Genomic DNA, 15,430 nt, shown 5'->3' with positions numbered 1-15,430 from the left:
TATTGCATCCAGGCTAAAGAAGGGACACCAGACAAGGGTAACCAGAAGAAAACCACATATGCAGCCTGCAGATCCTGAAATTTTACTGGCCTCCCTGGCTGTCACCTTTCCACTCCTGAGCCACAGACTCGAGCCAAAATTACCAGAAGGCATTCATGATTCAAAATTCACTTCCCTCAGCAAATCTCCACTTTCCTGGCTAGGAGAAAGTGCAAGTGAGGCTATGATCAGGGACCTCTCCTTAACTCTCAAGGATACTGAAGAATCTGCTGCTAAAGCAAGAGCTGCCCAGCAAAAACTCCCCAGACTCTCTGGCCAAAGTTGTTCTTGAAAATAGGAGAGCTCGTGGTTACGCTTTAGCTGAGCAATGAGGTTATCTGTGCTGTGGCCAACACCCCCTGCTGCACCTGGATTGACACTTCTGGGGACGTGGAAATTCAGCTCCATAAGGTCACTGAACAAGCCACATGGCTTAAGAAAATGATTCCTTCAATAGGCTCTTTGACTTACGTCGTGACTTTGATTGCTTAGGGTCTCGGGGACCCCAGACATGGGATGATCCTGCTCGGAATAATCATAGTAGCCACCCTGGCGCACTGGATTCTCTCAAAAGCGTTCAGTGCATGTTTGCAGCTGCTAACCACCAAGCAAACGATCTCCCTAAGACTGGAACATCAGAAAAGAACAAAAAGAACAACCGGCTTAAAGAATGTGAACCCACACAGACTCAGCAAAAGCTGTGAGAGCTCCAGAGCAGTAGCTGGGAGCAGGGCTGAGAGTCTGATTAAAAGGGGATAATTGTTAAAAGACAAAATAGTGGGCCCAAAATGGAGTCCCCTAAACCAACGGCCCCCAACGTTTGTGGCACCAGGGACCAGTTTCATGGAAGACAATTCTTCCATGGGGGGGTGGGGGGTGGGGCAGCAGTTTGGGGATGATTCAAAAGCATTACATTTCTATTATTACATTGTAAAATATAATGAAATAATTAATTATACAACTCACCATAATGCAGAATCAGTGGGAGCCCTGAGCTTGTTTTCACTTGCCACTCACTGATAGGGTTTTGATATAAGTCTGCAAGTAATTGATTTATTATGGTCAAATCTTTCTGCTAATGATAATCTATATTTGCAGCCGCTCCCCAGACCTAGCATCACCGCCTCAGCTCCACCTCAGGTCATCAGGCATTAGATTCTCATAAGGAGCCGCACCCTAGATCCCTCACACGTGCAGTTCGTGGTAGGGTTCACGCTATGAGAATCTAATGCCACCGCTGATCTGACAGGAGGAGGAGCTCAGGTGGTAATGCGAGTGATAGGGAGCGGCTGTAAATACAGATGAAGCTTCGCTTGTCCACCGCTCATCTCCTGCTGTGCATCCCAGTTCCTAGGTCTGTGGCCCGGGGTTGGGGACCCCTGCCCTAAACGAAGCCCCCACATCACCAAACTGAGACTAAATTATAGTTTTCACTTCCCCAGAACTGGAACCTAAAACTGTCGACCGGGAGTCGCGTGATCAGCACCAGGACAGTGACCTGCCTGACCCCTGCCGTCCCCTACAGGAAAGTGCGCTGGCCATGACCAACCTTTCTGCCAAATCAGGCCAGCTGACCTGCGCGTCGGCTGGAAGGACAGAGCTCACCTCCCACCGGAACCAGGGCATTGCTCACAGAAGCAGCTGCAGATCCAGGCCAGCTCAGCACGAGCCAGTGTGGAGGAGGAGGAGGAGTCCTGATGGCGGCAAAGCCTGCTGACCAGCAAGTGGGCGTTGACTCTGCTGAGGTGAGGGATGCAATGTGAGTTGACACACAAGGTTCTCTGCGCTCCTGGACCTTGAATGAATATCAAACCAACTCCTTGCCAGCTACAGGGCACTCAGTTATTTCAAAGAAAGAACAGCTACGAAAAACGGAATTTTTTTTTCCTCAAATGGCTGTTGAATTTATTTGCTTGATCAATAATGGTCCTGGCAAAAATTAGTTAACCAACACTGAGACAACTGTGATGAAATACTAATTTTAAAAATTCATGACACTGTGATAGAAATTAGAGTTTAAACACAAAAGAATCCCTTCAATATTGCCAGCAAATATAACATGAATGTAACATGACCGACAGGACGGCAAGGCTTTTATACACTGATATTTGACACCTGACCGTATTTTCAGTCACCGTAATATCTTCTCTCCAGATTTAAAAAAATAGTATGCTGATTTCTATAACAAAGCTTTTTTCGTACAAAAATCAAATAATGGCCAACAAGTCACAACAGTGCAATAGGTAGAGAATAAAAAACAGCATTAAACAGGTGCTGAAAATAAATACTAACCAGGAGGAGAGGACAGAGCCCTCAGGGGCGGGGGGTGTTTCCATCACCTTGAGTGTGTGGGGTTTGTCTTCACAGCCGTGAGAGCTGACAACCTCGTGGAGCCACTTATTCGGACACAGCGGGACTGGACCGAGTGCCTACGAGCCGGCCTCCCAGACACCTCGGGTTGCCAGAGACGTGGTGGGGTCAGGACTACGGCTGACTCCAGAGGAAAGCCATTTCCTATCGCTCAGCCTGGTCAACTGGGCACCCAGCAGCGGTTCACCCGGCCCCTGTGGACACTGACATCTGAAATCTTGTGTAAGAGCATAGCTACCCATCCATATGGCTTATTCAGGCAAAGAGATGCTTACATTCTAGCCCAAGCAAGCAACCCACGACGTTCTGTTCTAGGGGCAGGTTGGAGAAACAAATCCTCTGTGTGGATGCCCCGGGTCCGGGCAGCCGCTCCCACGACCCAGCGACAAGCGTCTGCTGAGCCCAGGCAGCAGGAGCCGGGTGGCCGTGGTGACCCTGGCCGGCAGGCAGGCTCCGGAGCAGCTGTGTCTGCGGCTGCACAGGCTGCTGTGGTGACTTGGGCCCGGGGTGTGGGGCAGGGAAGGTCACCCCCGTGAGAGCCACTCGGGCCAGTCGGGAAATGTGAGGCGGCTCCCAGGACAGAATCTGCACCACGGAGGCGTGAAGGCACAGGCGAGAATGGCGGGCAGCGGAGACCCTGGAAGGGGACACGGCACGGGCAGGAGTGAGGCTGCCTTGTTTGGTTCCCCCTTGAACGAGAGAAAAATCCTGATTCTGCCGTAATAAAAAGGAAAGAAAGACGATTTTTTGGTTTAAAAAGAAGCCACTCAAGGGTTAAAAGTTATTTTAACAAAGGAAATTAATCTTCAAAGAAGCTAACACTAGCTGGAAACTCATCTGTGCCTGACAAGCCCGCACCGCCTGCCGCTCTGTCCTCGTGTCACCTGCGGCGAGCCGCCCGCGTGGAGGAGGCATCTTTACAGTGGGGACGGTGGAGGCAGCGCTGACGGGGCTCCAGGCCACTGCTCCGGACGGGCGGGTGGCGCTCAGATGGGCGTTTCCTTCCTGTCCCTGCCGGGCGAAGGCCGAGGCTGCTCCTTGCCGCTCGGGGGCGGCTCCCTGGCGACGGGCTCGGGCTCGGCCTGGGGCTCAGGCCGGGCGCGCTGCAGCTGGAGCAGGCGGAGCTGCACCCGCAGCTCGATGATGGCCTCACGCTCCTCGTGAATCGCCTGGTTCAGGTGGTTGTTCTTGATCTTGAGGGACGGGAACAACAGTGCTCACATCAGCAAGAAGGCTGCAGACAACAACTCCCGCTGACCACAGAAACCTGGCGCCACACCGGAGCTACCCGCCCTCAGTCCGCGGAGTCCAGGTGACGCCCTGCCCCGCAGACCTCCCTCCTCCGGCAGGGGCGGCTGCTCAGCCCCGCTCGCTCGGCGCCCTTCCCGGGGCCCGTCCCTTCCTTTCCTGCCCACTCCGAGCGGCCCTGTGCCGACCTGGTGGGCGGCCAGATGGGGCGGGGGCCCTTGTTCAGACCAGGGGGCTGTTCCCTTCGTTGCAGCAGCCTGACCTACAGCCTGAGCGCTGAAGTTCTGAGGACCGTTTTCCTACTCAGCATGTTCGTACGCTCTGTAAAATGCTGAGCAGGACGAGGTGCTGCCAGCTGGCCCGTCTCCCATGGCCCCCTGGCCTCGGTCCGCGGCTCTGGGGAGAGGACTCCCGAGCTGGGATCCAGTGTGGAATTGCTGGTCTGTCCTGGCACCTGCCTGAGGGAGGGGAAGCTGCCCACAGCCCTCGGTCTCCTCTGTGAGGAGGGGAGGGCGAGAAGGGAGACTGGTCAGCGTGCTGCCGGCTCCCCACACCGTGTATGCCCTGCACGCTCCCGGTGGGACACCCCCCAAAGTCCCCCTCCTAGGCCTGCCCGTCAGTCACCGACGGCAAGCAGAACACGTCTGTCGGGAGCCCCGCGCTTTCCACGACCTCAGTGCAGCCTCGGGTCCCCTGCGCCCACCTCCAGCTCCTCGTTCTGCCGCTGCAGGTCCTGCAGGATGAGCTGCAGCTCGTCCTCATCCTCGCTCTCGCTCTCGCTCTCTGATGAGTACTCCTCGGTCTCGCTGCGGCCGTGCTGCTGGCGGCTGCGCGGGGGCGGGGACAGGGCGGGAAGCGCGTTACCGGCCAGCAGAGACAGGCCCGTCGTCTGCCTCTAGACTGACCAGCTTTCCATGGCTGCACTCGATACTGCACCGTCCTTAAGACTTAATAAAGAAGAAACTGAAGGGTCACTCTGACGCCTCCACACGGAAGGCTGAGCGCTGGCCACCTGTGCTCGCGCCGCAGTCGGCATCCCTGGAAACCAGCCCGCGGCTCTCCCTCACCTCTGGATCTCGGCGATCTCCGCTCGGAGGCGTTCCATCTCTTCTTTCTCCGAGGCGATCTGTCGGCGCAGGAACTGCTCCATGGCCAGGAGCTCCTCCTGTTCAGTCAGGATCTCATTCTCCTAAATAATGACCACTGGTGAACACCTTGAAGAGTCTGAGTCTAGGAAATGTCACTCTTTTGGGGTCTCCTGTCACCCTGAATTGTTTCACCCCATACACTAACACACAAGTTATGGGAAAGCACACCCAAAAAATACCCCATTTCCCTAATGTCAAGAAAAGGCTTCTTTGAGAAAAGGTAGACTAAGTTGTTTGGGAGGAATGACTAGATTTTTCTCAAGACATAAAATGCCACTTAGGAATCCTCCTTTTGCAAAGGCTCTGCATGCCGCCAGCACACTGGGCACAAAGCAAAGTTCAAGTGACTCCGTGTGTTTTTGCTTCCCAGTCCTTTCTGAATGCCTTCCCACTGAGAGAATCTATTTTAGGGCCACAGTGGGCTTTGACAGTGTCACTAGGAAAGAAGGACCCAGGAGATGAGAAGCTGGTATCAACATCACCTGAAAGTAGATCTAGTGATGGAAAGATGTTCACAGAAGAAATTTTTCCTCACCACAAGCCACCATCCTCCTCAACCCACGTCCCCAGAGATAATATTTAAACAGTAAATATTCTCCTTTAACAGAATACGCTTTTCTAAAACTGATTAGCTCACCTGAGGGGATATAAATCCCTATCTGCCCAAGATCTAGCTAGCCCTTTCAACCTACTGAAAGAACCAAAGCAGACAAAACTTAGGAGGTAACAGAGATGGAAAGCTACAGAAATTAGCTGGAGGCAGCAAAGGTCTACAGCATTTTTTCCCAAACAGGTAGCGAGAGGATAAGAACCTGTGATCAAATGTGAAAGACGCTAGGGTCAAATTCTAAAGTCAACTACCCAAAGCCTCCCATGTGCATAAAGAATCTCTCTCGGAGATGTGATATCCATATTCCCCAGGTGTTTCCAAACGCAGAGAGGCTCATCCTTTAACCTCAGTGCACTTAGGAAAGCTATTGTTCCAAGAAATACCAGATTGAAAACTCTGAAATAAAGACATATTTGGGACTTGATTCTCTCTTCAGGGGAGAAGAGTTATACGTCCCTGGTAGGCAAAACAATGTATTTTCAGAAGTGACAAAAAAGGATTGAAACTTGTAGGGCTTTAGGTATCCCACATACGTGAGTTTCTGGGAGCACTGACTATGCTGTCAGAGCCTAAAACTTCATTCCTTTCTGGTTAAACTCTGGGAATTTCCAGAACAGAGTAAGATTGAGTGAGAAATTCAGAAAGAAAGGAGCTCATCTTTAGCTCTCTGCCTGGAAATACAGTAGAAACTCAAGAGCTGTTTGCCAAATTGATTAATGAATAATCGAACAATTCATCTCCAACAACTGACTTTCACCTGCAAAGAATAAAATATCTAAAAGGTGTTATTAGCAACGACTATCAGCTAAAATCTGTTACATTTCAAGGATCTCAAACTTTGTGACATCAGGAAGAACAAATTTTAAAATACTGAAGTCCAATCTCATTAATATGGAACAACTACACTAATTTGTAAATTAGAGGAAATACCTATAACTCAAGACCTGTGTGTGAGTGAAATGAGATGAAATAAAACAGCTAGAACGGTCTCCAGTAAGAAGCAATCACTCAGTACAAAAGGTAGTTTCTTCCTCCAGCTGAACATTTACGCAAACACCACATAAAGGTAGGGCCAAATACAAGTAAGCCCCTCTAAAACCTCTAAATCTTCTCATAAGTTTGGTTAAAAGATTCATACCTCTGTAGTTGAGCTTCTCAAATTATAATATAAAATGACCATCAGCAGTCTGGCAACACACTCCTGAACAACCAATGGGTCAGTGAAGAAATCAAATATTATCTTGAGACAAATGCAAATGGAAGCACAACATACCAAAACTTAAGGGATGCCGAAAAAGCAGTTTGAAGAGTGAAGTTTATAGTGCCAAATGCCTACACTAAGAAGAAAGATTTCAGTGTATACCGCAAGGAACTAGAGAAAGAACAAACCTAAAATTAGCAAAAAGAAGAAAATACTAAAATCAGAGCAAAAGTAAATGAAATGGAGACGAGAAAAGCAATACCAAAGGTCAATGAAGAATTGGTTTTTTAAAAGATAAACAAAATTGACAAACCTTTACCTAGATTTAGAGGGGACTTAAATAAAATTATAAATGAAAGGGAAAACATTACAACTGATACCGCAGAAATACAAAGAATTATAAGATACTACTATGATGCCAACAAACTAGATAACCTAGAAAAAATGGGTAAGTTTTTTGTTGTTGTTGTTGTTTTGATTCCCTCTATTTGCCATTTCTTCCTGGGTAAGTTCTTAGAGGCATTAAAACCCACCAAGACTGAATCATGAAGGAATAGAAAATCTGAACAGACCAATAATGAGTAAAAAGATTGACCCAGTAGTCAAAAACCTCCCAACCAAGAAAAGAGCAGAACCAGATAGCTTCATGGGTGAATTCTACCAAACATTTAAAGAAGAATTAACACCAGTCCTTCTCAAGCTCTTCTGGACAATTGAAGAGGCAGGAACATTCCCAAACACATTTTACGAGGCCAGCATCACCCTCGTGCCAGAGCCAAATTACAGACACCACAAGAAAAGAAAGAGGCCACTATCCCTGATGCATACACATGCAAAAGTCCTCAAAAAACATGCTAACAAACCAAATGCAACAATACATTAACAAGATCATACACCACGATCAGGTGGGATTTATCTCTGGGATACAAGGATGGTTCAACATAACACAAACCAATAATGTGATATACCACATTAACAAAATGAGGGATAAACATAGTATTGTCAAAAGATTCAAAAAAGCATTTGACAAGATTCAACATCCTTTCATAATAAAAACTCTCAACAAAGTGAGTATAGAAGGAACATACACAGTGACATGATATGCTCATATGACAGGCCCACAGATAACATTATACCCCAGTGAAAGGCTGAAAGCATTTCTTCTAAGATCAGAAAAAAGACAAGATGCCCATTCTGTTCAATATAGTACTGAAGTCTTAGCCAGAGTAATTATACAAGACATAAAAAGTATCCAAACTGTAAAGAATTAAAATTGACTGTTTGCAGATGACATGATCTTATACACAGAAAACCATAAAGATTCCACCAAATAAGTGTCAGAATAAATTTAATTAAGTTGCAGAATACAAAATCAACATACAAATATCAGTTGCATTTCTATATGCTAACCACCATCTGAAAAAGAAATTAAGAAAACAATTCCATTTACAATAGCATAAAAAAAAGGCAATAAATTTAGATATCCCATGTTCATGGATTGGAGGAAATAATGTTAAAATTTCCATACTACCAAAGTGATCTACAGATTCACTGGAATCTCTATCAAAATTCCAATGGAGTTTCTCACAGAAATAGAAAAAACAATCCTATAATTCATACAGAACCACAAAAGACTGTAATAAATAGCCAAAGCAATCTCTCTCTCTCTCCCTTTTTTTTAGCCAAAGCAATTAAACGAGATGAACAAAGTTGGAGGCATCATCCTACAATCAAAACAGTGTGGTACTGGCATAAAAAAACAGACATATACACCAATGGAGCAGAACCGAGTCCAGAAATCAATCCACACATTTGTGGTCAATTGATCTTTGACATGGATGCTACTACACAATGGAGAAAGGACAGGCTCTTTAATAAACGGTGTTGAGAAGCTGGCTTTCCGCATGCAAAAGAGTGAAAATGAATCCTTACCTTATCTCACTCCACACACAGTAATCACCTCAAAATGGAGTAAAGACTTAAATATAAGACCTGAAACCATAAAACTATTAGAAGAAAACATAGGGAGAAAGTTTCTTGGCATTGAGTCTGAGCAATAATTTTTTAGATATGACCCCAAAAGCACAAATATACAATAGACAAATGGGACTGCATCAAACTAAAAAGCTTCCACATAGCAAAGGCAACAAAGGAGTGAAGAGACAACCTATGGAATGAGAAAATATTTGCAAACCCTACATCTGATAAGGAGTTATCATACATATAAAGAACTCAAACAATGCAATTAGTAAGAAAACAAACAACCCAATTAAAAAATGGGCAAAGGACCTAAATAAACATTTCTCAAAAGAAGACATACAAATGGCCAGATATATGAAAAGATGCCCAGTGTCACTGATCATCAGGGAAAAGCAAATCAAAACCACAATGAGATAACACCTTCCACCTGTCAGAATGGCTTTTATCAAAAAACAAAAGATAAGTGCTGGCGAGGATGTGGAGCAAGGAAACCCTTGTGCTGTTTTAGTGGGAAGGTAAATTGATGCAGCCACTATGGAAAACAGTATGGAGGTTCCTCCAAAAATACAAAATAGAACTATCACATGATCTAGCAATCCCACTTCTGGATATATACCCAAAGTAAATGAAAACAGGATATTGAAGAAATATCTGCACCCCCATGTTCACTGCATTATTCACAATAGTCAAAATATGAAAACTACCAAATGGTCAATGGATCAATGAATAAAGATGTGACATATATATATATATATATATATTTATAATACACATGTATACACACACACACACACACACACACACACACACATATATATATATATAAACATATACAAAAAACATATAGGGACTTCCCTGGTGGTCCAGTGGTTAAGAATCCATCTCGCAATGTTGGGGATGCCAGTTCGATCCCTGGTTGGGGAATTAAGATCCCACATGCTACAGGGCAACTAAGCCCACGCGCCATAACTAGAGAGAAGCCCGCGCACGCACTGCAACGAAGCGAAGAGCCCAAGCGCCGCAATGAAAATTCCCACGTGCCACAACTAAGACCCGACACAGCCAAAAAAACAAATATTTAAAAAATAAAACACGTAAACACATACATATACACACACCATGAATATTAATCAGACATAAGAAGGCAATCCTGCCATTTAATACAGCATAGATCAACCTGGAGGACATGAGGCTAAGTGAAATAAGCCAGACAGAAAAAGACAAATACTGTACGATCTCACTCATTTGTGGAATCTAAGAAAAAGTCGAGTTCATAGAAGCAGAGAGCCGAACAGTGCTTACCAGGGGCTGGAGGGTGGGGAAAATAGGGAGGTATTGGTCAAAAAATACCAAGTTGCACTTAATGTTGAATGACTAAGTCTAGAGATCTAATAATGATGATGATAGTTAATGATACTGTACTGAATACTGGAAATATACTACGAGAGTAGACTTCAGGTGCTCTCATCACAAAAGAAAGGTAACTGTGTGAGAGGATAATGTTAATTAGCTGGATTGCAGTAATCATTTCACTATGTAGAGGTCATGTTGTACACCTTAAATATACATAATTTTTATTTTTAAAAAAAGAATCTTACAAAATAAAGAAAAAGTTTAGCTTACCTGGGCAAGAAGAATATTTATGACTTCCTCATTTTCGTTCATTTCTTCTTTGGAAACATCCTCTTTTGAAAGACTGGCTATCTCTTGTGCAATCTTGGTTTCACACTCCTGTCAAGTGAGAGAAATGAAAAGCACTGGTCAGCCTACTGTTAACACATTCAACAAATTCACACCATCACCAGTCCAGAAGTTTCCTTCTCACCTCCTAGAACTGAAAAAATAAGAGTGACACAGTCAGCTGAACCATCTGGACGTATGGGCATCTGCTAACTGGGCTTTGAAAATAATGTGTGGATCTCAGTCTGTGGCTGCACTGGAAGAAAAATGTTCAATTTTAACGTGCTCACCATTTCCGGAACGCTCCCACATAAATTACCTTCTGTAATACTTTTTTTTCTTTGGAAGGGGTTGATTTTAAGCACACAGTTCAACTGGTTTTGACGACTGTATACAGTCAAGTAACCACCGTCACAATCAAGACACTGAACATCTCCATCACCACGAAGTGCCCTTGGGCTCTTCCACCATCTGCTGCCCCTGGCAACCACTAACCTGCTTTCCACTGCTCTGGTTTTGTCTTTTCTTATGTTTCATATAAACTGAATTAATCAGTAAGTAGTCTTTTTTATCTGTCACATTGCTAATTTTGATTGGTCTATTTTGTCGTTTGTATCAGTAGTTTACTGAGTAATATTCCATGATGTGAATGTACCCCAATTTGTTCATCCATTCACCAGCTGATGGACATTTTGGTCCTTTCTAGTTTTGAGCAATTTTAGCAAGACCTGTTATGAACACTGTGTATTTGCTTTGTGTGGGTATATGCCTTCTTCTGTTAGATAAACACCTAGGAGTGGGATTGCTGGGTCAGATGGTAACCTCATGCTTAACTTTAAAAGAAAATGCCAACTGTTTTCCAAAATGATTGAACCAAGAGCAATACAGGAGAGTTCCAGCTGCTCCACATTCTTGTCAACACTTGGTATTTTTAATTTTAGTCATTCTGGTTGGTGTGTAGTAGTATCTCGTGATTTTAAGTTGTATTTCCTTAATGACTAATGATGTTCAGCATCTTCACATGTGATTATTTACCATCCATATACAATCTTCAGTAAAGTGCCTGTTCAAATTTTTGCCTTTTTAGAATTGACTTGTTATTGTAACAAATGTACCACTCTGGCAGGAGATGCTGATAATGAGGGAGGCTAAGCATGAGGGGGGAAGGGGTATATGGGAATTCCCTGTACCTTTCCCTCAATTCTGCTATGAACCTAAAACTGTTCTAAAAAAATAAAGTTTAAAAAAATTGGCTTGTCTTGAGAGTTTTTTATACATACTAGTTCAAGTCCTTTATCAAGTGTGTTTTTTGCAACTATTCTGTCAGTCTCTGGCTTGCATATTCATCTTCTTAATATCTTTTGAAGAGCATGTTTTGATGAAATGTAATTTACCAAATTTTTATTTCATAGTTCAAGGACCTTGTGTCCTATTTAAGAAATCACTCAAACAGCTCATACAACTCAGTAACAAAAAAACAAAAACCCAATCAAAACTGGGCAGAAGGGCTTCACTGGTGGCGCAGTGGTTGAGAGTTCACCTGCCGATGCAGGGGACACGAGTTCGTGCCCCGGTCCGGGAAGATCCCACATGCCGCGGCGCGGCTGGGCCTGTGAGCCATGGCCGCTGAGCCTGCGTGTCCGGAGCCTGTCCTCTGCAACGGGAGAGGCCACAACAGTGAGAGGCCCACATACCGCAAAAGAAAAAATAATGGGCAGAAGACATAAATAGGCATTTCTCCAAGGAAGAAATACAGATGGCCAACCGGCACATGAAAAGATGAAATCATCATCACTAATTATTAGAGAAATGCAAATTAAAACTACAATGAGGTACCACCTCACACTGGTCAGAATGGCCATCATTAAAAAGCCTACAAATAATAAATGTTGGAGAAGGTGTGGAGAGAAGGGAACCCCTCTACACTGTTGGTGGGAATGTAAATTGGTGCAGGTTCCTCAAAACATTGAAAAATAGAGTTGCCATATGATCCAGCAATCCCACTCCTGGGCATATATCCAGACAAAACTATAATTCTAAAAGATATATGCACCCCTATGTTCACAGCAGCACTATTCACAATAGCCAAGACATGGAAACTACCTAAACGTCCATCAACAGATGGATAAAGATGATGTGGTATATATATAAAGGAATATTACTCAGCCATAAAAATAGCCATTTGCAGCTACATGGATAGACCTAGAGATTATCATACTAAGTGAAGTAAGCTAGAAAGAGAAAGACAAATACCATATATATCACTTATATGTGGAATCTAAAACATGACTCAAATAAACTTATCTACGAAACTGAAACAGACTTACAGACATAAAGAACAGACTTGTGGTTGCCAAGGGGGAGAGGGGTAGGAGAGGGATGATGGATTAGGAGTTTGGGATTAGCCGATGCAAACTAGTATATATATATAGGATGGATAAACAACAGGGTCCTGCTGTATAGCACAGGGAACTATATTCAATATCCTGTGAAAAAGCATATGGAAAAGTATGAAAAAGAATATATATACTTATAACTGAGGTACTTTGCTGTACAGCAGAAATTAACACAACACTGTAAATCAACCATACTGCAATAAAATTAAAAAAAAAAAATCACTGCCTAAGCCAAAGTCAGTAAGATTCTTCTCCTCTGTTTACTTCTGGAAGTTTTTTTAGGTCTTAGTGTAAGATTCATTTGGAGCTAATTTTTGTATATGTTGTGTGGAAAGAGGGAAGTCAGGTTCTTCTTTTTTTTTTTTTTTTTGCATGTAAATATCCAATTGTTCCAGCACCATTTGTTGAAAAGAAAAACCTTCCCTAGTCAATTGTCTTAGCATCTTTGTTGAAAATTAACTGCCCACACATGTATTGGTCTATTTCTGGACTTTCTTTTCTATATATCTATCCTTATCCAATATAGACTGTCTTGATTACTATAGCTTTACAGTAAGTCTTAGTATCAGGTAGTGTGAGCTCTCCCGTGTTTTCCTTTTTCAAAACTGTTTAGGCTATTCTAGGTCATTTGTATTTCCACACAGATTTTAGAAGAGCTTGTTAATTTCTACCAAAATCACCTGTTTAGATTTTGATTGGAATTGAATCCACAGATCAATCTGTAAAAACCTAACATCTTAACAATATTGAGATATAAATATATTTTTAATTTATGTCTTTTCTTTTTAGGTTCACTATCCAATAGTTCATTGCGAATATACAGAAATACAACAGACTTATACATCTGATCCTGTATGCTACAATGTCGCTAAAGTCATTCGATTTTGTACAGACTCCTTAGGATTTTATATAGGGACAATCACATCATCTACGTATAAAGACTGATTTCTCTCCAGTCCTTATGCCTTTTTTTCTTGTTTTAGTGCACTGGCTAGAACGACCTCCAGTACAATGTTGAATAGAAGTGGTAAAAGCAGAAATCCTTGCTTGTATACCCAATCTTAGAGGAAAGCATTCAGACTTTCACCATTAAGCACAATGTAAATCAGAGATTTTTTCTGTTAAGTGCCCTTTATCGGGCTGAAAGGCAGTGACTGCGAGTTTCTGTCATGAGTTAAGTGTCAAATTCTGCCAAATGCTTTCTCTGCATCTACTGACATGATCTTGTGCTTGCTTTTTTTTTTTTTTTTTTTGTGGTACGCGGGCCTCTCACCACTGCGGCCTCTCCCGTCGCGGAGCAACAGGCTCCGGACGCGCAGGCCCAGCGGCCATGGCCCACGGGCACAGCCGCTCCACGGCACGTGGGATCCTCCCGGACCGGGGCATGAACCCGTGTCCCCTGCATCGGCAGGCGGACTCCCAACCACTGCGCCACCAGGGAAGCCCTGCTTTCTTATTTTTAGTCTGTTAATATAATGAGTTATATTATTACTTCTATCTTTAAAAGTCATTTATTCCTCAAAGTTGAAATCAACTTGATGGAACCTTTGGAGCACTTTGTGAATTAATAAGCAGACATGAAAAGACAGCATCAAGAAAATGGCAAAGTAGAGGTAATCCATCCCTTTCTATATTGGCTCTGGTTTGCTATGTCACAATTCCTTTATCCAAGAGAGATGCAGAAACAAGAGAAAGGAAGCCGAGTCCACGTGACCCTGTCCTGAGTCAGAGACCTTTCATTAAAGGCTGACGGGCAATGCCACATGGTGGACAGTGACCACAGGAGGACTGGTTGGTCTGTCACTAAAACCTGATTCCAGGCCGAATCATGAAGGGAATAATTAATTTAAAACAGGCACTGGAAGCAAAAGATAGATAATCTGGCAAGTGGGGAAAAAGGAAGAAAAATACACAGAGGGTGTCTGCTAGTGCTAGAGTGCAGGTGTAGAAACTCCGTCACAGCTTCCTTCCTGACAAAGCTATCCCCACGTAAGTGCAAACTGCTGCCCTCGAAGCAACACAGTTGTCTTGTCTTTCAGCAAAACCACAAGTGCGACCCACCGTGGACCATGCTGTCCCACTCGGACAAATGCTAACTCATGTTCCTTGCAAGTGCTCTTTGGACCCTGGCATTGAATCTGCACGTGGGTTGTAAGAGGGTCCAGAGATTTGGGACCTCAGCCTTGGCGTGGCCGGAAACTCAGAGTCCCAGTGCCAAGCAACACACACTAGACTAGAGGGAGACCAACAGTCTGGCTCACAAACCCCAAGCTCATCATGGGGCACACACCACCCTGCCTGTTACCAGGTAAAGAAAGCCCCTCTTGATCTTCGGTACCTCCGTGTGTTTCTGACTCAAAGCCCTCAAACTCCCCTGCAGTCTTTGAAACATATCACCATCTGACTGCTTCTCACGCCTGGAAACCTGCTTACAGGTACGACCAAGCAGGAAATGACAAAACATCTTTTAGCCAAATAGCCTGTTTAATTAAAAAACTCAACTTTCTAAATTAAATGAAGCATTTCCCTCATACCAAGCTGAAGGATCAATAATCCAGAACTAGGAACATGTGAACAAATCTCCCATCAGGGAACTTCCCCTCAAAAGGTATTTACACTGGGTTGGCCAAAAAGGTCGTTCAGCTTTTTTTTTTTTTAAACAAAAACCCGAACGAACTTTTCAGCCAACCCAATATAAATTGGGTCGTACTTTAAAAAAATAACTTAAAATGGTATATAAAAGATTCCAGTGCACTCT

At 43.9% G+C, this 15,430-nt stretch overlaps 1 protein-coding gene across 1 annotated transcript in view; it reads right to left on the bottom strand.

The window, feature by feature from the left end:
* Positions 1–3,395: 3,395 nt before the first annotated feature.
* RALBP1 (ralA binding protein 1) overlaps positions 3,396–15,430 on the bottom strand; it is a 43,823-nt gene continuing 31,788 nt past the window's right edge. The window contains exons 8-11 of the mRNA XM_065890046.1: positions 10,220–10,327; positions 4,725–4,846; positions 4,361–4,484; positions 3,396–3,602 (exon numbers count right to left, since the gene is read on the bottom strand). Of these exons, the coding sequence (XP_065746118.1) occupies positions 3,396–3,602; positions 4,361–4,484; positions 4,725–4,846; positions 10,220–10,327 (561 nt within the window). The remainder of the gene's footprint in view (positions 3,603–4,360; positions 4,485–4,724; positions 4,847–10,219; positions 10,328–15,430) is intronic.

This window comes from Phocoena phocoena, chromosome 13, assembly GCF_963924675.1.
Source record: "Phocoena phocoena chromosome 13, mPhoPho1.1, whole genome shotgun sequence".
Taxonomy (NCBI): Eukaryota; Metazoa; Chordata; class Mammalia; order Artiodactyla; family Phocoenidae; genus Phocoena; species Phocoena phocoena.
This window is presented reverse-complemented; position numbering and strand designations above follow the sequence as displayed.